At 39.0% G+C, this 11,337-nt stretch overlaps 1 protein-coding gene across 1 annotated transcript; it reads right to left on the reverse strand.

Moving 5' to 3' along the window:
- Positions 1–2,384: 2,384 nt before the first annotated feature.
- Positions 2,385–11,337, reverse strand: LOC117303820 (STAM-binding protein-like). The gene is made up of 10 exons (XM_033788201.1): positions 11,164–11,337; positions 10,002–10,158; positions 9,262–9,326; positions 7,461–7,536; positions 6,468–6,560; positions 5,639–6,027; positions 5,016–5,226; positions 3,980–4,117; positions 3,263–3,375; positions 2,385–2,721 (listed from the first exon to the last, which is right to left on the reverse strand). Exons 2-10 carry the CDS (start codon positions 10,131–10,133, stop codon positions 2,559–2,561), a joined length of 1,380 nt encoding a protein of 459 aa, XP_033644092.1. The 5' UTR covers positions 10,134–10,158; positions 11,164–11,337; the 3' UTR covers positions 2,385–2,558.

The following is an 11,337-nucleotide window of genomic DNA, read 5'->3' on the forward strand; positions in this document are numbered from 1 at the left end:
GTTACTTCTTAGTAACTAACTTATCAGTCCACAAGCCTGTTCTTTTTTCATCTGAAAAGAAATCCCTCCACTAAAATAAACTTTTGCCTGAAAATTTAATACTTTAAAACCTGTAGCAGGAAAGTGTAAAATAAATAAGCAGTAAATGAAAATATAATAATGTACAAATTCCCACTTTGGCCATCAGTTTCATAACACTGAAGTTAGCATTACTTTCCCATTGAGCCATTTGTATTCAAACATTCATAGATTTCTTTCTTCTAAACGTCATACTGGCATTATTCCTATACACCTTTGACCTTTAATAGACCATCTCTTCATAGTTCCTTCATGACCTTTGACCTCTCATTGGGTCCACAAATATAGACCTTAAAGTAAAGAGCACTTGTGATTGGAAATTTTAATATAATTTTTATGTACAAATATATTCCTTTTAGATTTCCAAGGGGGGACTGGTTCTCTTAGCCTATTGGCACAAGGAGAAGCTAAGCACAATACAATAATGCTTACCAGTATAAGGTTACCAAGCCACAACACCATATCACACGTACCATTTGTGACTGGTACCCTGCTCATTTCTGCTAAGCAGAAAATTGTTAAGCAATACTTTCTGCTTAAGCAGCTCTATGAAACTGCGTACTGGTATCATGTAAAAACAACTGCACCAACATGCACCCTGGTTTAATCTTGTGAAATTCCAACAGATGACGCTTTCCTCATACAGAGACAATTTTACAAAGCTAAAGAACAAAGTCCGAGGCCTGACATATCTACCTTATCCAATATTTCTGGAACACTTCAAAGATAACACTTGTTTGCATGATGATCCCTTTATAACACCAAGTTCATTTTTTGTGTATAGTCAGGCTTGATATTTTGTCCTTGGAAAAAGTAGAAATTGTATTGAATACAAGGGAGACCTAGATGTACAAATGTAGATGTACAAATGTACATATGGTGTAGGCTTCAATATATGTTCAAGCTATTTAATCACAGTCTTTCTTAATTTTCCCAAGGGCATAAAAAGATCGAAAATCAGACTAAAGTTGACAGAACATCTAAATTAAAGTCCTGTACAACTTTACCGAAAATTTGAAAAATGTAGTTCGGAATAAAGTTGAGTCAACAGTTATTTTAATTTGACTTCTGAGATGTTTGTTATGGGTAAATGAATTGCAGCTGCTGTGATCTCTATTGGGTTAATACTCTAACGTTGAAATGCCCATTTAACTTACTCAACCAATGAGTCAGCCATGTCTTATTCCCTGATACAATACATTGTTTATATGTACATACAAGATAATATGACCAGGACCAGACTACTTATTAAAAGTTGGGAAGGTGGTGCATTTTGCAGGGGTATGATAGGCTATTGAAAATAAAACTGAACTCTGAGAGCGCAAAGCGTGAAAGCTTGTTAGTGCAAAAGCTTGCAAGCATGAAGCCTGCTTATATATTTATCTTCGGTTGTAAAAGTCCTTCATGTTTTTATGAACTTGATCTTAAATATATTTCAGCCAAGTCGTCAGACTCACCCTGTATTATGTTCCATTTACTACGGTCTGAACCATCCCTTAAATAAAATGGAAAGTTCCTCCATTCATAAAAATACAAATGAGCCCATGCCCCAGCACATAAATACCTCTCCAAACCATTAAAGCATGTCTTTGTTCTTCGTGGTATGGTCTGCGCACACGTGTTATTCACCCACTCCTAGTCCTTTAGTTTTACGTAAGTTACCTTGCTACATCTTACTACATTTACAACAACTTTCGATTGAAAACGGAGAAATCACATCCCTGACTCAGCTGGTAGAGCTTATGAAAAGCGGAGACATGAAATTGGGAAATTTACCATGTAACTAAAATGGCAGCATGTGGGAATTTTCTCCAAGTAGATGCCCACAGACATCCAAACACAATGTTCTCTGAGTTGTAATTCTGAGCTGTACGCAAACCTGTGTTAACTGCAAGACTTGCAATCACAAGGTTGTAGGTTTGAATCCTACCAAGCTAACAGCTGAAATCACAATGACTGACATAAGTACTATCATCTATTATATTTGGTTTGCGGTAACACCATGTGTGTATCTACTTGCCAGGTAGAGTTGTTCTTAGGGAACTGTCTTGCTTTATTCTACTGCCGCAGAGTAGATAACCGGAGGTTCGGGAGACTTCTCAGTTCTGAAAAGAACTGTCCTGCTTTTTAACTATTACCAGGGCGGATGGTATTGAAAATAGACTGGACTACTACTTTGGCTTATAGGATCGTAATTAACTGTACTGCCGCAGAGTCAGTTCTGAATTGGTCTCAACGTTTCGACTAGCTTGCTCTAGTCATCGTCAGGAGACTGGTTGACTTGTGAGTATTATCATCTAGTTACTGAATCACAACTTCTTGAATTGTGCAATTCATAATCATAGACGTTAAACCAAAGTTTGTAAGAGAGAGATTGGCTGTTCCCAGCTTGGAGTTTATATCCCATCGTGGGAGTTTGCCGATTTCCATTAACGAGGAGATAAATCTAAATTAAATAAACAAATAAAAGCACCCTACCATCACCGCATATCAATTATTTGTATTGATGAATTGATAGAGATCTTAGCGTGTTGCCCTTCTTCGTAGATCGGCGGCTGCGACGGGTGAGGATGGAACCCGACTTCTTTACAATTGCTGATGAACTGTAAACCATGGTCTTGGGTCAGGGAGAAATACCCAGTTCTGTGAAGAAAACAAATAATTATCAGTACTTCTGTTTTGGATTAAAAAGTTATTGCACAAGGATGACAAATGTATGCTCTAGGGTTAACAATAATAATGGTAAGCATTTTTATAGAGCACCTAACATGTATATGTGAGGGCCTCAAGGTGCTTCACAGGTAAAAACAAAAACATAAGTTAAGGCAAGCCAAAACACAAGTCTAAAAGTAACAAATAGATAAAGCACAAAATTTAAACAAGTTTTTTAAAACTCAGCCACAAGACAATTAGGTACAAAATACATAGGCATCCCTCGGCATCTGGCCATTACAGTAAAACAACAGCAAATTCAAATAGTGATCAAAATTGGCCAAATCAATTCGCAAAATGGAGCCACGAGGAGTCACATAACAATGTGGGGAGAGGTTACCAGCACATTATAAAAATAAGATCCTCAGCCCCATGAGCAATACAAATATGCACATAAAAAAATCCAGGGTTGTAAATTTCAGTTATTTTCTTTACAAATGGCAAAGAAAGACACATTTTTGGGGGTACTTACTGGTTGTGTGTCGGCGCACAGACTATGGCTATAGCTTCAGCCATCATGATTTGATACGGACAATGAGTGTGAAGATCAATGCTTGACATGAACGCCGTCTGCGTGGGATGAGTCTGCAATAAAGAGAAGAACATATAAGGCATGATAAACTCGTTCTTGGAAGGGGAAGGCTCAAGTTTTGTTAACAGTAAAAAGTACCTCTATGGGTTAATGTAAACTGTACTGCAGGGCTTGAGTCAGATTTGCGACTTGACTTGAGTTGGGGAAAAATTACTTGTGACTTGACACAGGCGATTGCCTCCATGCCCCCTGGGGTTTGCCTTTGTGCCCTTGAAATGCGCCAGTAGAATTTTACTCACAGGGGATAATGGGGGTAATGGGATAATGCCTTGTGCCCTTGCCTTTGCAAAAACGAAGCATACAGGCCTGATAACTTGTGACGGGACTTGCACAAAGATAACTTGTGACTTGACAAAAAATTACTTGATTACAACAAAGCTGTACTGGAAAAAAATCAAGGGAACCAAGGCAATGATGGTTAAGTCTCTTGCTTCAAGACACAAGTGCCAAAACATCGGGACTCAAACCTACACTCTGCCGATCAGAAAAACCAGAGCTCAATCAAGTCTGGTACTCTTAACGGCTCAGCACCCAGACACCAATCATACACCAATCAAATGGCCTTGAAGGATGATATCAAAGCTTGAGCCTACTTACATGTATCCAACCCAGGGTTAGGAGATCTCGACTATCCATTACATCAAATATTTCCCCTTCATTTAGAGCTGTGCAGGAATCAGACGTTGACGTCTGCTTAGGTACAACGATGTGTGTAATGGTGAAAGCATCCTGAGCCTGAAAAAAGGATGACACAAAAATCGAATATTTATGGACTTGATGAAAGCTGAATATTCATCAAGTTCAAGTTCAGTAATATTGATTTCCAATGCTGTCACAATACAATAATACAATAACGCAATAATACAATAACGCACATTTATGTAGGAATAACAAAAGCAATATAGTATGGGGTACACAATGGTTCAGTATAAAGCAACCATATAAAGACAACATTGAGGTATAAGGTGAAGTGAGGAGATTTTGTACCCTAACCTATGGACAGACAGACATTTATTTGTCTGAATATCCATGAGTGGTGAAATCTGAATATTCATGAATGGTGTGACTTCATAGAAGCTGAATATTCATTAGAAGTGTTGTGAATTGATAGACGTTGAATATTCATGAGGAGTGATGTGACCTGAAGTCATGGTCTGCCCTTAGTTTCCATCATTTATTTCCAGAGAGGTATTTTTTAGTATTTGAATTATGAGTCCCATTTCTGTAACACCATGAAAGGGTTTACAAGGTGCTGCGTCCCATTCTGCAGCCAATGCCAGGAACACCAAGGCAAACCTCCTTCTCTTACGAGCAAGTGTAACAAGGTTCTATTATGTGCATTACACAACGCACGGGTCCAACGGTTTTACGTCCCATCAGAAGGACAAAGAAATAATGGTTAAGTGTCTTGTTTAGGGACACAAATGTCAAGACCGTGACTCAAATCCACACTCTGCTGCTGACAACACCAGAGCTTGGGTTCTGTGAACTGCACTGCTCGACCACGACACGACACGCCACAAAAGTGTCTTGTTTAAGAATACAAGTGTCAAGACCGGGACTTGAATCCACACTCCGATCAGAAACACCAGAGCTTGAGTCCAGCGCACTTGACTGCTCGGCCACAACTTACCAATTTCCCAGCCAAGATGCCACATGTTTCCAGGTTCAGGGTGGTGTTTTCCCTTGCGATCACCAAGAACTTTTCCACCGTATCTCTGGGTATGAACAGATCCCGTAGCCCATATCTATTGGACCCGCTTGCCGTGACGGTACTCATAAGGTTCATCGGTTTTGTTGAGCGGTCAACTTTTAGGCTTCGATCGATCGTGGGTGGACTTGGCCTGTATGGATGAAATAAAACTTTAAATTAAAATCTTAAGATGAAATCAGATTCAGTGTTTTTAACATGCTTCATGAATGTGAAAAATAGTCTGTAGTTCAAGGTAGGACATTCAAAAAGGTATTACAAATATAAAAATACTGTACAAATTACAAATCGTCAAAAAAGGAAAATAATGGTAATCAAAAATTACAGTGAAAATGAATACAGTAACATAGGGGGTGTTCTCAATGAAGAGTTGCCATCATTTGCATCTTGTAACATTAACATAATAGGGAAAGAGTTTCCAAAATCAGAGAGATTTTCAAATTTGTTGATCAAAACATGGAAAGATAAGGGTTTTTTTTTTGGGGGGGGGGGAAGAACATAGCATTGAGAGACCCCTGCTTAATCAAGTTACAGTTTTTCATTACCTGAGAGAAGATTTTGGTATTGTTGTGTCGACTTCCGCAGGTTTATAGACGGAATATCCACCAGCCTTCACAGCATCATAAGATGGAGGGGGAGGCAACCCAGCATCTTCAGCTCCCGCCGCTACTGCTGCTGCTGCTGCTGCTGCCGCCGTAGAAGTCTCTAACGCCATCTGCTCTGCTTCCTCACGCTGCTGCGCTCGTCGCTGCTCCTCAAGGAACGCTTGGCGTTGCTCTTCGACTATTCTCTGCTGCTCCTCCATGAGGGACAGTTCCTTGGCCTCCTGGAGCTGCCTCCTTTCTACCTCGTCCTCTTCATGTTTCCTGCGTTGCTCTTCGTTCATTCTTTCTTGCTTCTGGCGGATGCATTCCTCCTTGGCCAGTCTTTGTTTCTTGCAATGAGAATTATTTAATTTGAAGATTAACATGGTGTAGGAAATTGTCTGGGCCTAATTTCAAAGAGCTTCTTAACGGACAATTACAGCATTGGTAAGAAAAATAACTTGTCTAATATTATAATCATAGAAATACATTAAACTTACAAGGTCTAATGATGATGATAGTAGAAAACATCCCTTGAAATATTTGAAATTGGGCCTGGGTTAGCATTTGTCTTAAAATAGTTGTTATCGTCTATTATCATTTAGAACTGGGGTTTTTTCTTCACAACCTTTATACAAAAAGAAATGCAACTCAAAAGACAGGTACATTTTTTCCCCATGGCAACACTATCTCAAACAGTTTTGACTTTCTTTTTCTTTTAGAAGGGTGTTTGGAAAGGATTTGTAAACATGATCTGCATAAAAATATATTCAATTTATGGCCGACTTACTTCTTTTTCTTGCCATAGCTTAAAATCTTTCTCAAATATCTGCTTCAGCTTCGTCTTTGTGTCTTCTGCTTTTGGGAAAGCTTGTTTCACTTTCTGGAAACGAACAATGAACAAAAAACAATACAGTTAGTTATTTATTCATTAATTCTGTTTATGAAGTCTAGGGTTCTCAGAAAAGCGGACTTAATCACTTGACTAGCCAATAGAGAGAAAACAAGGAAGATTTAGTTTGGGAGGCCAGAGGAAACCCCAAGACACTTATTCAAGAGAAACCCATGCAATCAGGGACCAATTTCATAGAGCTGCTTAAGCAAAAAATTTGCTTAAGCACAAAAACAGCTTGCTTGTTACTGGCAAAAATTTCATGACATGTACATTGCTTTTGACTAATATTTAGCTGTTGTTTACTTAGCATAACAATTGAGTGGAGTCTTAGCCGGTAATCTGATTTTACAAAGCAAAGATTTTTTTGCTTAAGCAAACATTTTTGTTTAAGCAGCTCTATGAAATTGGGCCCAGGTAGTGACTAAAATCCTAATCCACAAAAGCCCTTTCCACACTACTCTATTTCCGGGGAATAACAGCCAGCCCTTTCACACTTGAATGGCTTTCCACCTTATCTACCCCAATAAATGGGCATATGGGGAAAGTCAATCCTACTTTGGAGTAGGGGCAAGCGCTTCCTCAAAGCGTGCAACCGGAACCCTAAGGCATAGGGGCCTAGGCCGGGACAGTGTGAAGGTGCGCCGGGTTGACGGTGCGGTACAGAAACTCCTGGTGTCTTCCCAGGGCTGTACTCAATTGGGATATAACAGAAAAAGAGGGCAAGTCAATTCTCGTTTAGAAGGGGCACTTCCATTGGACAATTTGATAGGCCAAGACCAGTGCAACAGAGGCCATAACCTTTGTGTAATACCACTTGCAGGCCTGGGAAAAAACTTCTTCTCTTGCTTGGCTCCAGTGTTCTGGGTTCACGCCAAGACTAAATCTTACCTTCTTAGTATCTTTGAGATCTTCGGGTGTGGCTTGTTTGTATTGCGGATGCTTCGGTAACTTCTCGACAAAGATTCTGAGCGCATAGAGACAATGAAGATAAACGTAATAATTTGGGAGCTCCATCGTTAAATCTAGTCTTGATTCTCTCCTTGTTTGTACCGTACAGTCAATTGCAGAAAACTCTTTTCCATTGGTATTTGAACAACAATGCAGTATTAGATGTAGATGTGTTCATACTACATGTAAAAGTCATCTCAAAATACTAGTCTGCAAAATACCAAAACTAATTTTTTAAGATTCAGAACATCTTCCTAAAGCTTGTCAACAAGGAACTTTCCCAATCCCCAAATAAATTTGAATTTTACTGACGGCAGCCCATAACAAATGGCAATGAAACTCTCCTGTCTTTATGATTTTAAGTTAAATACATGTATTCAAAACAACTGCCAAGATTGGAAAGAGGAGTGACTGAAATTAAAAAGTGTATAGTGCGGACCCACTGTCAATACTGTGTGCTATACCTACAAAACCAAATACGTTATACACCATCAGTTACTACAAAGGTTAAGATTAACTATGACTGCATATAGGCCTGACTCATCATTTACTTGACACTACACTTTTTGAAAACCAAAAGGCCAGAAGATATAATTGTTTCTCGGGAATTTGATGAGTGCTTTGTACTTTGGCCATGTTGTAGAGGTTTCTGTAGTTAGTGGTCGGACTATGGCTGCATCATGTGTGTATGAATCATACACAAGCCAATGAGTCATGGCAACAGAACATGCTTGATAAGATAATGATGTCATACATGTATGTAAACAGTGTCACAATGTAAACACAGACAGGCATGAGGTTATGGTGGTATTAGTTGACAGGGAGGACAACAAAAAAGTCCAATGGGCACACAGTTTTACAGATCTCTTAATTGTCTTACTGGAAGAGAAAGTCATAGGCCTATTTTGAGTATAAGATGAAAGCATTCTCATATGTACGCTCATCATAGTAAACGTCTATACAAATCCAATGAGTCATGGCAACAGAACATGCTGGATAAGATTATGATGTCATATGTAAACAATGCACAAAGAAAACACAGACAGCCATGAGGTGTACACCTTAATACCATTTGATAAACAACAACATTTGTTAAGATGGGCTGTTTAAAACAGCCTGTTTTGAAATGGAACGGCCGCGTTGATGTTAAAATGTTTCTGTTAAAAAAACCAGCAGTCTCCAAAACAGTAGTTTGAAAAATGTTTCAACTTTAACTGACATTTTCTTCTAACACAGAATTGTAAGTATAAGAGTATGTGAGTTCATGGCGTGACAGACAAATGTTACATATAAAAAATTACAGAATGAGAGGAAACCCCGTAGTTAAACCATAATTTTTTTTTTTTAAAGGCAGTGGACACTATTGGTAATACTCAAAATAATTATTAGCATAACTCCTTTCTTGATGACGAGTAATGGGGAGAGGTTGATGGTATAAAACATTGTGAGAAACGGCTCCCTCTGAAGTGCCACAGTTTTCGAGAAAGAAGTAATTTTCAATGAATTTGATTTCAAGACCTCAGATTTAGAACTTGAGGTCTCGAAATCAACCATCTAAATGCACACAACTTCGTGTGACAAGGGTGTTTTTTTCTTTCATTATTATCTCGCAAGTTTTTTTTTTATGCACATGTTGAGATACACCAACTGTGAAGGCTAGTCTTTGACAATTACCAATAGTGTCCACTGCCTTTAAACATCAACCAAATATCTAGCTTATTGTAGAAGGAAGTTAGCTCACGTTATATATTTGGAGTATAAGATGAAAGCGTTCTCATAATTACGTTCATCGTAGTAAACGTCTGCCTAGGAGAAAGAAGACAACAATTTTGAAGCCATTTAGTTTCTCTTTCAATCTGGATCTAACTTCTAAGAAACAAAATTGAAGCCGAGTTGATCTATAATAATGTACTCCTTTATTAATAAGTGAATAGAGGAGTGGCGCAGAGTTCTTAAATGATCGTTTAAAACTGGCTGACCAAGCTGACCAAAGGTTGGGTCACACTAAACTAGTTCTCAAAACATCCAAATGCATCTTAAACAAAGATTGTAAAACCAGTTAGGTCTGGCTAGAACATAGCTTTGGCCGGACAATGTTTATATGTGACCAAAGTTAATAAATTCTGGTTATGAGTCGGATCTGTTTGTAAAAGGGATAAATGTGCTACAAACAGACCAGGTCTGCCAATCCATCTGATTGCAGGTTGTGACGATCGGTCAATTTTTTTTTAGCAGGCTCAATGTTCTGGAAACCCAATCAAACCTGTCCGTGCCCCTCAATGAAGTCCTTTCCATAAAGAGTTGCTTCTACGACCACTCCCTTTGCACGCAGTAAGTTTAAAGGCAGTGGACACTATTGAGTAATTACCAATAGTGTCCACTGCCTTTGAGCCTGTTCGGCTCCATTTTTCTGAACAGATTGAGAACGAGTTTAGTGATAGGGGTTTGAATCAATGAAAACGAAGATGAAGAAGCACTCACCATTCTCATGATTTCCTTCCCAGATCTGAAGTATCTCATGACGGGTACATTTGGATCAACTTCAACAGCTGAGCCAAGACTCGCAAGTGATCTCACCCTTACTGATGGCTCCTCATAAGGAGTTACCTCCATGCTTCCTGGTTCAATCAATCACAACCTAGTGGAATACACGAGTCAAACACTGAATTATACAATACTTTTGTTAGGCATGACGAAATCAGTGTTGTATGGTAGCCCCGGTGGGCAGTGGCGGGCAGGCATGCCCAGAACTAACACATTTTGCCCAGCGCTCTGAGCAAATTACACTGTGCTGCCCAGCACAGATTTCCCCCAGATTGCACTTCAGCAATGATGGCCCCATATCTAAATATGAACAAACTCGTTGAACCGCTCACCCTTGGTGGACTGAATTGGATTTAGAGCCCATCACTAAACTACAACGCTGGACACAATACATACAAAAATATACAAATTTTTGTACAATAGATTAAAAAAAATCAATAACAATACAGCCCTATGAAACAAAAGAAATTGCAAACAAATAATAAAACTAACGATAAAAGGAAGTTTACTAGGCATTACAGAAAAACAAGGCCTTAAAACAAGGCTGTTTAAATAGTGATACCCTTTTTCCCTTCCCACAGACTCGCAAGCAGTATGTGCCTTTAAACCATACTGTGCACAATCAATGAGACCATGGAGGTGGAGTTTGCGATAGCCTATTTATACTAAACAGCTGACAAATCAAGCCTCACAAAAGGCCATGCTGCGTGAGTGACCAAAACAAATTGAGCAAAAGATAGTAGTTCACAGGCTAGGTGTATGTCACACTAAAACACGAATTGGAAAAGCTTCCGTATGGCGCCACCAGTCAGTCACCACTTCTTCATTTGATTTTGATATGAAATTAAATAATATTATAGAATAGAGGAAAAAGAGGTGGTGCCATACGGAAAGTTATCCGTCCAACATCCCAAGGGCTAAGGAGTAACTATAAAATAGGCCTATAGGTACTTTTTTGAAAGCAAATTTCGAAATAGGGCCGGTGGAGCTTTTTATGTTACTTCCGAGCCGAGTTACTCGATTTGGAAGGTCGACTTGTCTCAGCAACATGATATCGATGTAACGTTTATTTTAGACGGAACTTCCATGCTTCACTTACCTTTTAATTAAGTGCTCCTAATCCTCCTCTTTTTTAGCATAGAGTCTGTGTCGCTTGTTGAAACCATCGACCAACTTCATTACACAGTACCTACTGCAAGATAACACTAAAAACTAAGTTCAACTTTTTTTTTCGTAACATCAGGGAAGCCGCCATCTTCTTAAAAGAACTCAC

This window comes from Asterias rubens, chromosome 20 (assembly GCF_902459465.1).
Source record: "Asterias rubens chromosome 20, eAstRub1.3, whole genome shotgun sequence".
Taxonomy (NCBI): domain Eukaryota; kingdom Metazoa; phylum Echinodermata; class Asteroidea; order Forcipulatida; family Asteriidae; genus Asterias; species Asterias rubens.